Raw genomic sequence first — 14213 nt, 5'->3', positions numbered from 1 at the left:
CGCCGCCAACGCGTGGAAAGCAGCAAAAAGCAACGCATGACCGAACGACGCGACGTTCAAAAGCAAGCGAAACAATTGCTTCAAACTGAAGAGTGCAACAAAAACAACAACAACAACAACAATAATAACAACAACAACAACAGTAAAATAATAATCATAACAAAAGCAACCACAACAACAACAACAAGAGAGGCGTAGAATAGCCGTAGAAGTAGAAAAACAAAAAGCAGAATAAGAAGAAGCAGCAGCAGCAGCAGCAGCAAAAGTAGCGGCAGTTTAACGTGCAATAACTACGAAAAAAGAACGCTAAACGCACACGAAAAACGAAATACAACAAAAGGCAGAGAGCGAGCGCGTGCGAGTGTGTGAGTGCGAGAGAGCGAGAGAGAGAGAGAGCGTCGCCTGAACAACAACAAAGAAAAGAAAAAAAAAACAGACAAAACAAAACAACAGAAGCCGAGCTTTCAGTGTTGTTGTTGTTGTTGTGTTGCGCGTTGCCATGGCCAGCATCAGCAGCAGCATCAGCAGCAGCATCAGCAGCAGCAACAGCAGCAGCAGCGCAACAAATGCAGCCAGCAGCAACGCAACAGCGCTGCCCTCACTATTTGCCGGCAGCAATAGCAACAGCAGCAGCAGCGCCGTCGTTGCCGCCAACGTCGCCGCAGCCGCCGCCGCCGCCGCCGCCAAAGATATGGACGGACTGATTGCCATCAATGATAGCGCATTATCGCAACAAATCGAATTTATACTACAAGATGCTCCCATGGAGCAGGATGACGAGCAACAGCTGCAGCTCAATATGGCAGCGGCAGCAGCAGCGACGGCGGCAGCAGCAGCAGCGGCGGCGGCAGCGGCAGCGTCGAAGCTCGACAACCACCCACCGACAACAAATGCAACAATAACGACAACAACAACAAACAGCGCTTCCGCCTACATCAACCATAACAACAACAACAACATCAGCAGCAGCAGCAGCAGCAGCAGCAACAACAACAACAATAACAATATAAATAACCACAACAACAACAGCCTGAGTGTTGAGGAACATCAGCAACTGTTGCTGCAACAACATCGCGCCCAACAACAACAGCAACAACAACAACAGCAGCAGCAGCAGCAGCAGCAGCAACATCATCTGCTGAACGGGCGACGCATCATTATTCAATCGACAGGCAGCGGCGCCACCTCTGTCCTGGCGGCCAGCGACATCAAGGAGGAGCAACAGGAGCTGGAGGACGAGCCGGAAGAGGAGGAGGAGGAGGAAGATCCGGAGCTAAACGATGAGAATCTGCAGGACATCGAAGAGGAGGCGCAGGCAGCCGAAGCTGATGAGGAGCCCGAAACGGCGACACATTTGCAACATCATCATCATCATCAGCAGCAGCAACAACAGCAGCAACAACAACAGCAACAACATCATCATCATCAACAACAACAACAACAACAACATCATCACCAGCAACAACAACAACAACATCTGCAGCAGCAACATCTGCAGACGCAGGTCAAACTGGAGCTGGACGATATGCCCGATGATGAGGAGGAGGAGGAGGAGGACGAGGATGAGCATATGCAGCAGCCCGCACAGCAACAACAACAGCAACAACTTGAGGTATTTAACTAAGGCACTTAATTAAACCATTTTAATGTGTTTAACTATTTACTATTTGCAACAATAATTGCTTAAGTAATTGAAATTACGTAAAATGGGTTTTTAATTACTTGAGTAATTAACAAGAAAATTCTTGCATGTAGAAGTAATTAGTTAATTACAACCAAGTCCAAGTTATTCTGAATTACGTGAGGAATTGTAAGAATTCAAATAACTACTTGAGTAATTGTTAACTTTTCAGTTAACTTGAAACTTGGGACAGACTTTAACTCTTGCTTAACAAAAAAGTCTGCGAAAGAGTATTTAAACTCTTTTATAAAGTCGCCCGATAAAAAGTCACAGACTAGTAAAGCCTAAGTAAATTATATTATTCTCTGGTAATTGATGTCAATAAAAACGTTTGAACAGCTCTCCAAATATGAAGAACTTCGTAAATAAGTTTTTGTAGTCAATGAAAATGTTTACGAAACATTGTCATAAATAATATAAATTAATTGCTAAAAAAAAGGGAAAAAATAATTCTAAAAGAATCTTGAGTAATTCAAATGCTTAGCTGTTTGTCAAATGCTTCAGTAATTAAAGTGAATTGTCAAAAGTAAATTCAATTAAATCAAAGCACTCGCAAGTAATTAGAATTCTCAGCTATTGCTGTTAGTCAAGCGTATAACTAAGATAATATATTTGAAAATCATTTACTGTGCTTTAAATTCGATTCAATTCATGTAATTAAAATGCTTGTGAGTCTCTCAAGATGTTCTAAAACTAAATATTTAAAAGTAATTACTGAAGCAATTGCTATGTTAAGCTTTAACAGCAATTATCTAATTACTGCTGAGCAGCTAAAAGTAATTAAGTTAAAAAAAGTAATTGAAATGCTCAACTGATTTTAATTACTCAAGTAATTACATACAAATACTCAAGTAATTAAAACAAATATAGACTTAAGTAAATGCAAGCCCAGTTGGTCAAGTAATTGGCAAAACTTTGCACAATTACTCAAGTAATTAAAGCATTCTTACAATTACTCAAGTAATTGGAAAAGTACTTAAGTATTTATTTCTTATTAATCTATAACATTTGTATGCTTATTTGTTTTTATTCTTGGCACCAATTCGAACGCAGTCATTGCAACAACAGTTGGAGTACTCGACAACGGCACAGCAGCTGGTGCTGCCCGCCGGCAGCATTGTGAGCACCACAACGCGCGCTCTGGCGGTGCCCGTTTCGGAGGCGGCGCTGGTTCAGCTGCAGCGACGTCCCGTCTACATAAGCAATGCAACGATGAGCAGCTTGGCGGGCGCCACATATGTGCGCATGCCGGCAGCGGCTGTCATCAGCCGCAGTCCGATGACCGTACTGAATGTGGTGCAGCAAACGGGCGGACCCACCGCACAGCTCATACTGCAGGCAGCCACGGCGGCGGCAGCGGCACAGGCGCCGCCACAGTCACAGTCAGCAGCAGCAGCAGCAGCAGCAACCGTTGCAGCAGCCGCAGCGCCGTCGCCCAGCAACGAGCAGCAGCAGCAGCAGCAACTGGCGGCGCTAGCCCTGGCACAACAACAACAGCAGCAACAGCAGCAGCAACAGCAGCAGCAGCAGCAACAGCAACAACATCATCAGTCCATCAAGCCAGCGCCAGCCACGAGCAGCGTGGCAACATCCACGACCAGCTATCAGTGCATGGAATGCGTGGAGAAGTTCGATTCAAAGGAACTCTTTGATATACATCGCAGCGGGCATGCAAACAATATGAAGTGCGCCATCTGCAATATGGTACTGAAATCGCTAAAAAACTATGAGAAACATTGCCTGCGCTGCAAGCCGTACGAGTGCCAGATATGTGGGCGTGTTGTGCGCTTTCGGCCAAACTTTATAAAGCATATGCGCGTGCATACGGGCCAGCAATCGGAAAGGCATAAATACAAATGCGAGGTGTGCCACAAGGAGTTCATGAGCTTTGAATACTTCAAAGTGCACAAGAAGATACACAACGAGAACGTGAATCTCACCTGCGAGATATGCGGCAAGGTGTTCAGTGCGCTTGCCTCGCTGCGCGGCCACTCCAAGCTGCATTCGGGCGTCAAGCTGCACAAGTGAGTGATGCAATTGATGCCAACTAATATAATTCTAACAATTCTCTCCCCCTATTTACAGATGCGATGTGTGCGGCAAGGGCTTTGGTCAGCGCTATAATTTGAAAATACATGCGCGCACGCACACGGGCGATTTTCCGTTTGAGTGCAAGGTGTGCAAGAAGAAGCTGCATACACAATCCTCGCTGCAGACGCACATGCAGGTGCATTTGCGGGATCAGCCCAAAGGCAGCGCCGCCGCCGCCATCAGCAGCAACAGCAACAGCAGCAATGCCGCCGCCGCCGCCGCCGCTGCCAGCAGCACCAACAACAACACTAACAGCAACAGCAATGCTGTTGCAGCTGTGTCAGCAGCCAATGTCAAACTGGAACCGGATCTGGAACAACCCGGCACCAGTCTGCAACAGCAGCAACATCTGCAGCAACAGCAACAGCAGCACGATATGGACATGGATGATCAGTCTGGCCTGAGCGATGAGGAGACTGAGAGTGCTGTCCATAATTTGACCAATAATCGTTTAACCACCGGCGAGGACTCCTCGAATGAGTCCTCATCGAATGCCTCGCTACAGCAGCCGCACTCTTCCTCAGCCAGCTCAACGCACTCGCAACAGCAGCAGCAACTGACGCAGCCGCAACAGCAGCAGCAACAGCAACAGCAGCAGCAGCAATATATTGTGTCCACGCCCACGCGCACCATTGTCATCAAGAACTACGTGCAACAACAGCAGCAACAGCAGCAGCAGCAGCAACAGCAGCAGCAGCAATCTTCAGAGCAGCCAACTGGCAATGGCAACTGCTCGAGCGTGCTGCACACACAGGTCATACAAAGCGGTGCAGGCACCAGCAACGGCCATCACATCATCAACGCCAACAACAATGCCAGCAACAACAACAGCAGCAGCAGCCATACAAGCAACAGCAGCAACGGCACCAATCACAGCAACAACAGCAGCAACAGCACCAGCAATGTTGCAACACAAGCCACGGCCAGCAATTTGGCGCAGCAACTGTTGCGCAAAACGCCCATCATACACTCGACAGGCACGCTTAGCTCCGCGCTGGCCAGCGTGGTGCAGCAGACGGGTGGTAAGTAACGAGTAGCGAGTAGCCAATAGCAGGGGCGTGTATGAAGCTGTTAGAAAAATGTAAAACTTGTATGAGAAAAAGTTATGCAAGAGTAGCGAGTGACGCGTAGCAAGTAACGAGTTAAACACAGCGAGTAGCAAGAGAGGCAACTTGAGAAATCTAAAAAAAAAATGTAGAAATTGTAAATAGTTTAATTTGAATGAGAAAGTCACTTGCGAGTGGCGAGTAGAAAGTAACGAGTAGCGACATACATGCAACGAGTGGCGAGTAGAATGTAACGAGTAGCGAGTGAATAGTAAATGTGTTAGATCAGAGAAAGAATATATAAAACTATTAACACATAATTTGATTTGAATGAGAAAAAATAGTAACGAGTAACAAATAGCGAAAACCAAAAAAAAAAAAAGGCGGCCATTTATTAGAACAGAAATTTAAAAAATAGAGATTTGTACAGAAACATGTTAAAGCACTATATAAAAATGAAAAGCAATGTACGAGATTCTAAATGACAGAGAAATTAAGCCTTACACAGAGCCCAAGAGTATTAATTTTTGATTAAACACTTTGTTCAGCTTCCGATCGAACATACAATTTATGGATTTATCTTGTAGATTCTCAAATCTGAAATGATTTATACTAAAAGATCCCGAAATCGAACATTGCAGCTGAACTTATGATTGATTTGATTGGTTTTTATTCTTCTTCTAGTTGGTTCGCCGGCGCAATCGCCATCATCATCATCCACATCGTGTTCCTCCACCGTGCTGGTGTCCAAGGCGACGGGTGTGCCGTTGTCGATTGCCTCATCGGCGGCGCTGGGCGGCTCCACAATAATTCGCAGCACGCGCAATCATCATCATCATCAGCAGCAGCAGCAGCAGCAGCAGCAACAGCAGCAACAACAGCAGCAGCAGCAGCAGAGCAACTGCAGCAGTCTGCGAGTTGTGACTGGACAGCAGCAGCAGCAGCAGCGTAATAACCACCGAAATCACCACCGACGTCGTCATCTGGCGGACATGGATGACGATGATGATGATGACGATAATGATGAGGATGAGACTAGCGCACAATTGCGCGCTGCCACCAATGGACATCATCATCATCATCATCAGCCGCAGCAGCAGCAGCAGCAGCCGCATTCGCAGCAGCAACAGCAGCAGCAGCAGCACCTGAATCAAAATCATAATCATGGCCATGGCCATAATCACAGCCACAACCACAACCACAACCATCATCATCATCATCACAATCATTTCGATGATGATGATGATGATGAGAAATCATCACCGTCCCTGGCAACAGCTGCCATTATCAAAGTGGAACCGAATCTCTATTCATCCGGCTCCGGCGATAATTCCAACGACATGTTCATCAAAGAGGAGGTCATGTTCGAAGATTCAGCCGCACCACATTCACCCCAATCGCCGCCCAGCTCCAAGTTTCGCATCTCGAACTTTGATAGCGATCTGGTTGATCATCATGTCGATCTAAATCATTCGCTGCCGCCATATGGTAACCTCTTTGAGCCGCACTCAATACCCGACAGCATACCCGTACAGCTCTATCCGGATGACGATGATGATTTTCGTTTGGATCACAGCTCGCTGGGTGGTCTGCACAATACCTCGTCCTCGACCACCGATGGCGATTTCATCAAAAAGGAATGGGTATACGGCAGCGGCACCAGCAGCTATGCCATGAATGGTAAATTTGATGATGACAGCGATGCCCTCTGCGATGCCGCCAATTTTATATACAATTGAGTCGAACGGCATGACGCGGCCATCTTCACATGTCTACGCCAACAAACGGGAGCAGCAGCTGGGGATGCACCTGCAGCAACAAATTCGAATTCTTAACGCACACACACACACACACACACACACGTGCAGCACATGTTGGTGTGCATACATCTATATATATATATATATATATATATACCAGTCCCCATGTATCCTTAATATATATATATATATATATCTATAGATATATATGTATGTGTTTAGAGAGAGATTATGTTTTTTTTTCCTTGTATACACATGTATATTTATATATATACACGTATCTAATATATATATATATATATGCATATGCATATATGTATATGTATATGTATAGTAATTTGCTATCTCTGTCGCGCTCGTGATCTTAACGTGATCTTAAACTAAATCAATGTGTAAAACGTATTTGTAACTGTATTTTGTAGTTGTTTCTATATAATTGAAAAAAAAAGGCAAAAAAAAAAAAAAAGAAAACCAACAAAAAAAAATAATGTATGAAAGCAGCAACTGCTCTGCTAGGATGTATGAGAATGTTGCAAGCTGTCTCTTTCACACACACACACACACACTCACACAATACCATGCCTACAGTGTCTGTCTGTCTCGCTCACTCTTTCTCTCTCTGTCTCTCTCTCTCTCTCTCTCTCTCTGTGTCTGTCTCTGTCTCTGTGTGTCCTTGTCCATATCGTAAGCAACAAATTGTTTTGAACTTTTCTTAGTTTTAGCCTACTTGTATTTTGTTTAAACTAATTCTCGCTAAATGCCTTAACCCCCTGCCCACTCTTTCACTCTGTCTCACTCTCTTTGTGTGTCCATTTGCTTTTGCGCTCTCTTTCCTTAACTTGCACGCCTTTCAGTTTTGTTAGCTTTGATCTCGCTTACAGTTGATTTTTGATTTGTTGACTATCAACCAAGTTTTTGGTCCTTATCTCACACTCAACCTATTGACCCCCCAAACCAGGTGTGCCAAATGTTTGTCCTTTCTTTATTTCTCTTCTTTTTCTTTGTGTTCAGTATTGTTTTTCGGCCCCGAAACCAAATTTTGTTGAATTAAGATTTCTAAACTTAGGCAAGAGATCATCAGGAAACGCGTTCCAAAAAGAAAAAAAAAAAAATAACAAAACAAAACAAATTCTCAAATATATATAAATATATATTTTTTTTGTCAGTATTTTTTGTTTAAATACTTTTTGTGCTAGCCAACCTCAGCTTCTCTCTCTCTCTCTCTCTCTCTCTCTCCCCCTCTCTCTTTCCTTATCTATATATTATATTATATTTAGTTGATAATATTTTCTTCTTCCTCCGCCCGATCTTATGTGCAATTCTCACAACATGCCCACAATGCCACGCCCCACAAAACTAACTTTGAAATTTTGCTAAAACAAAAAAAAAAAAAAATTATATATATATATATTTAACAATTCGTATTATGATCTTGAACAAGAAGAAGAGTTCGAGAACTCTAGCAAGTTTTTGTGCTTTAAAACTTAAAATTGAAATTATTGTGGTTTCCTTAATTAGCTGCTAAGTTTTAATTTTAATTAATTTCGCATAAACACACACACACATACACCTACATATACATATATACACACATATTTATATGCTACTTATATATGTCTAATATAATATTATATGTAGAGCGAGTTATATTTAAGCGCCTATTTTTTTCATAGTCATAAGCTCGAGAGCATGCTTTATATATACACACCCACACGCGCACACACACACACACACATATATATATATATATATATATATATAGCTTATATAATATTTATAGCTACGTTCTTGATTTTAACATATATAATACCTACAATATATGTTTATATATATATATATATATATATATATATATATGTATGTATGTATATAGAAATATATACAAATTGATTTTCTTTGCATTTAATGAAATTTTAATTTGTTTTGCTAATTCGTCTAAATAACACGTTTTTTTTTTCTAATTCCTCTGTGTTGTTGCTGTTTTTTTTTTCTTTTTGCCCATTTTGTTTTGGAAGCATGTACATTTTACTCCGAAAAAAGAAATTGAAATATATATATATAAAAAAAAAAGAAGAAAAAAGCGTAGTATATATCTAACAAAAGTATGCTACATATATACCATATGCGACATACGTGGCTAGTAACGTTTACGAAACAGCGTAGAAACGTTAAAAAAAAAAGAAAAGAAAAAGAAAACCAGAAGGAAAGAATGGAAGTTGACAAGTTTTTAGCGCAAATTGAAACTAACAAATTTATTCACAGCATTTAATGTTAACAAATAACAAAAAAACAAAAAATAAAAAAAAAAAAATGAATAGTTGTAAAACAAAGCAGAAGCATAATTATCTCAATGTTCGTTTTCCAATTGGACGCAATCTTTAATTTACGCAAAACAAACGTTTTTTTTTTTTTTGGGGACCTGCCTGAAAAAAAAAGAATATAAGAAATCAAATAAATTTATATAAATATATATAAAGCAATTATTATATAATTATTACGTAGCTGCAAAATTAGCCTAATAGTTAACAAAGCTAACACACGCACTCACACACACACACACACACACACATGAAATGTTTCTTTTTCGTTTTCGCTTTGTTGCGTCATCCTTAAACGTTTTGTTGATGTCGCGCTGCGTCGCAAACAATCCTTAAGCATAATCATGTTTGTTGTTGCCCAACTTTTGTTTGTTATGCCTAACGTTAATGTTTATTATTGCATTTGAGCAATATCTACACACACACACACACACACACAGCTGCAAGCACTTATATATATCAATGTAGATATATATATACCTTGTAATTTCTTAAATCGCATTTTTAGGCTTGTTTTTATTTGCGCCTTGCTGGCTTTTTGTGGCATCCAAAAGCCAGGCTCGTGCTGTGGCTCACACACACACACCCTCTCACACACACACACACCCCCCCACACACACACACGCGCTCTTTAAAAAGTCTTCCGCACCGACTTTAGTTGTGTTTTTTTGAGACGATTTGTTAGAGAATATATACGTCTGCCAGTTGAAACACGCATATATTTAATAATTGTTTAATAATGAACAAAAAGAAAATGCAAACATTTAGGTTATAAGCGAGATTGACATTAACGTTGAACCCAGCACGAACGTGCCAGCTTCGGTATACCGAAGCTCTGAATACCCTTGCAGTCATATTCAAAAGATCCCAACTCGAATTTGGCAAACACCTAAAAGCTTAGCAAGTTTTTCCTGCAAAGTATTTAAAAAATGTCCATCATTTTGTTCGAAAAATAGCTAAATGTAATAGTAAAGCAAGAAAGCTAAACGATATGACAAAGAGTAAAAGGCTAAATGATATGACAAAGAGTAAAAAGCTAAATGATATGATAAAGAGTAGAAAGCTAACTGCTATGGTAAAGAAATAAAGCTAACTGCTATGGTAAAAAAAGAAAAGCTAAATCAAGAAAAAAAAGCTAACTGCTATGGTTAAAAAATAAAGCTAAATGCTATGCTAAAGAGAACATAGCAAAGCGATCAGCTAAATCATACGATAAAATGTTTAAAGCTAAAAGATGAAAGAAAGCGATAAAGCTAAATGCTATAGTAAAGTCAAGTCCCTATCGACAAGAAACCCTTGATAATTATAGAAGAAAGCGACGCTAAAGGATCTGTGTTGTCATGTTGACTGCAAGGGTATACGAAAAGCATCCATCAAAACTCAAAGCAATTACAAGAATTCGAATGAAGAAAACAGCACTGCCCCAACAGGAAGAGAAAGAGAAAACAAAGAGAGAGAGAGAGAGAGAGAGAGTGGGAGAGTGTGGCAGAACCCCGGCACATACACCTAAAATAAAAAATTTCATTTTTTCCAATTATACACAAAAAAAAAAAAAACAAAAAAAATTAATTCAGAGAAGAAAACAAATTTATTTTGTATATGAAAAATCTATTTTATATACTGTGACTAGAAGAAGAAGCAGCTGCCAGCGGTGCAACAACAAGAAAAATATATATAGATATATAAAACAAAACTTAAGCTGTATCTCGCCCCACTGTACACACACACACACACACACACACACACACACACACAGAAAAACCCGCCCGCAACAGCCCACAAAAGCCAGACTTTGGGCAAGCCGAATAAGTGGAAGAAGAAGAGGAGTAAGAACGCCAATGCAATATCTACGCAATTCTCACATCCAAAACACAAACAAGAAGAAGAATTAAACAACAACAACAACAAAAACTCAACGACTGCGCACACAAAACGTGAACAAATTTTTTTGTATTATAAAAAAAAAAAAAAAAAAATTAAATTCTCTTAAGTGAAAAAAAAAAGAACCTAACTTTAAAACCAAGCGAGCCGAAATGGAAACAGGAAGCGAAGAACTATTTTTTAAGTGTAAACCAAGCCTCAAATTAAAAAAAAAAAAAAACAACTAAATATTAATAAATCAAGGCTTGGATGCCAAATTTTTCAGTAATAAATAAAAAAAAGTTAAAGTCAAGCGTAACAAGAAATTTTTAAGGCATATACATATACATATATGTACAAATACACGCACACACAAACACACACACACTGAGATTCGCGTACACGGCGAGGAAAAATATGGCAAGTTATTTTTTTTTTTAAATTTTTTAAGCCAAAAGTTTTTTTTTAGAATTTTCTTAGAGCTGCAGAAAAATAACGAAACTCGACGCTAAAATAGTGCCACGCCCACTTAAGGAAACACACACGCGCACACTGAGAGTCGCCTACACTGAGAGAAAATTGTTTTTTTTTGTTAACTCATATTTTTTTTTAGATTTTTTTTTAAAGTGAAAACCTGCCGAAAAATTGGGCACAAATTGAGAACGTGAACAGAGCCCGCCCCTAAACTAATGCCACGCCCACACACACACCCACACACACTTTAGACGAAGCGCAATATTTTATATTCTAAATGCAAAAAAAAAATAAGGAAAAAAAAAAACTTAAAAATAGGAACATAAAAGTTGAGGCAAAAAAAAATATATATATCACAAATCAATTTTTTTTTTCTATATATTTATTTTTTTTTAAGTAAATGTACCTAAACAAAAAAAAACACAAAAACTTAATTGAATATAAAAAAAAAAATTAAATTTAAACAATCACAACTTGAGACGTCTTCGATTTGAAATAAAAGAAAAAGAAAACAAAGGAAAAAAAATATATATATATATATAACAGGAAGAAGAGGAGAACATTTACATAAAAATAATCGTATATATACACAAACATATAGTATATACATCAATTTATTTAAATGTGTAGTTTCGAACTAAAAACTAAAAAACAAAAACAAAAAAAAATTAAACAAAGGCAAATACTTCTATTACATGATAATAATAATAATAATAATAACATCTAAAATTGTTTTTAATGGAATAAGATTTATATGAGAAAAAAAGGAAAACAAAAGAAATTGGCGCCCAAATGTGTAAATTATTTTTCAACGAGCTAAAAAACAACCTAAAATCTGTTAACAACAAATACTTAAAAAAAAAAAACAGAAAACAAAAAAAAAATAGCACAAAAGTCGTATGACCCTAAAACTTGAATTTTGTTGGAATTGATTTTGCACTTTTGTCAATTTTTCACATTTGTGTTGTACCTATTTTTCTACACTGAAAAAAAAAACAACAAAAAAAAAACAAAATGCAAAAAGCAAAACTGGCCGCAACTGAACAAAAAGTTTTTTAAGCGCATTTTCGAGAAATATTGAAAAAAAAAAACAAATGAAATTTAAAATAAGAAAACAGAGTTTAGCAAAACCAAGCCGAACAATTTCAATCTGAACAAAAACCTAAAGCCCACGAAATATATATCTACACAGATATATATATATATATATATGTATGTGTATGTGTATGTATATGTATATGGATATGCATATACATATATACATATATAGAGAAAAGGAAAAACAAACGAAGACAAAAGCAAAAACATATTTATATATATATTATGAATGTCTAGTCGTATTTTCAGTATTATACAAAACTAAAAAGAAAAAAATGATAAAAAAAAATGTGCGTGAACAAATTTTTGAAAAAAAAAAAAAAAACAAAAACAATTAAGTGTGTAGCGTGTACAATAAAAACAATTAAAGAATATATATATAAAAAAAATATATATATATATATATAAACAATTTTTAGAAGCATTTTTAACATTAAAACAAAAAATATAAGAAATGAATGTTTACATTATTAACGTAAAATATATAAATAAAAAAAAAAACACACACACACACATATATATATGTGTATATATATATATAAATACGATATTTAAAGAAAAGTAATAAACAAATTTAAACGAAATGTGTCTGTTTTTAGTGTTAGTTTTTATGTAAGCTACCAATTAAAAACACAATAACAAAAACTTTGACGTGTGTGAAACAACAAAATGCTAAATTATCTAAATTATATATATATATATATATTGGTGAATATATATATAGATATATATAGATATTTATCAGTTGGAGTACTGTGAGGCCAGAAAACCATGTGAGCAACGCGCGTATTTATGCATTAATTATATATTATTTAAAAAAAAAATTAACTAATGCAATAAATTTTTTATTATTTTTTTAAACTAATTTTTTATGATTTCCTTTTTTATATTTTGTATACAGTTTTTACTAAACGAAAAGTGAATTTTCTTAAAGGCATATTTTATATATTTTATTTATATATATATATATTAATTATAATTTTTGTAATTTGCTCGCTTTTATTTTCATGTAAAAAAAACACAAATATATAAACTAAAAAAAAAAACAACAAATACATATTAACTAATATATTTTTGAAAACCTGTGTTTGATTTTCTAGCGCGCTCGTGTGGTTCATATCAATAAATTAAAAATGAAAAAAACATAAAAAACTAAATTAACAAAAAAAAAAAACAAACAAACTCAACAAATATATAGGAATAGTTTGTTTATGTAAATGGCAATGTAATTAAAAAAGAAGAAAAAAACAATTGGCCCAATTTGCTCAAAAAACAAAAAAAAAAACAAAAGTATAAAAATATTTTAAAAATTTAAAACAAAACATAAATAAAATTCTTAAAAAAAAACAATTTCAGTTAAAAACATTTTGTTTCATAGTTGAATTTTTTCAAGTGTTTAGTTTAACTAATCAAAGACAGCTCTTGAAAGGAAGAAGAAGCAGCAGAAAACACTTGCTAAACTAAAAAAAAAAAAACAAAACAAAACAAAACAAAAAACAAATACATATATTACAATTCTTGATAATAACAAAAAATAAATATCTATATTAATTCATGTGAAACAAAAAACTTTAGTTTTTAGTGTAATTCCGTGTCTGTGTGTGTATTTCAGTAATTAATGTAAAAATACAACAACAACAAAAAAATAAGATGAAACAAAATGAAGACGAAGAAGAAGATGAAGAAAAAACACAAAAACTCACAAAAAAATTGCAAAAACCCAAAATACAAAACAAAGAAAACACTGAACATAAAACATAAAATGAAACTAGCGAAATAAATAAAGTGAAAACATTTCAAAAAAAAAAAAAAACAAATACTGTGTAAATATTTTGACCCTTTGCACAGTAACCAGGTGAGTCCAGAGTGACCAAGCTGAACCAAG

General features: G+C 36.9%; 1 protein-coding gene across 1 annotated transcript; it reads left to right on the top strand.

Annotated features, from left to right (window-relative positions):
• Positions 1-193: 193 nt before the first annotated feature.
• On the top strand, positions 194-12373 carry LOC6634804 (putative uncharacterized protein DDB_G0271606). The gene is given in 6 exon segments (XM_070211164.1): positions 194-1612; positions 2735-3045; positions 3047-3122; positions 3125-3705; positions 3767-4794; positions 5503-12373. Coding segments are annotated over 6 exon segments (4164 nt in total). The 5' UTR covers positions 194-499; the 3' UTR covers positions 6558-12373.
• The last annotated feature ends 1840 nt before the right edge of the window (positions 12374-14213 follow it).

The sequence above is a fragment of the Drosophila virilis genome, chromosome X (assembly GCF_030788295.1).
Source record: "Drosophila virilis strain 15010-1051.87 chromosome X, Dvir_AGI_RSII-ME, whole genome shotgun sequence".
In the NCBI taxonomy this organism is placed as follows: domain Eukaryota; kingdom Metazoa; phylum Arthropoda; class Insecta; order Diptera; family Drosophilidae; genus Drosophila; species Drosophila virilis.
Note: the sequence above shows the minus strand (reverse complement) of the source record. Positions and strands in the feature narration are given on the sequence as shown.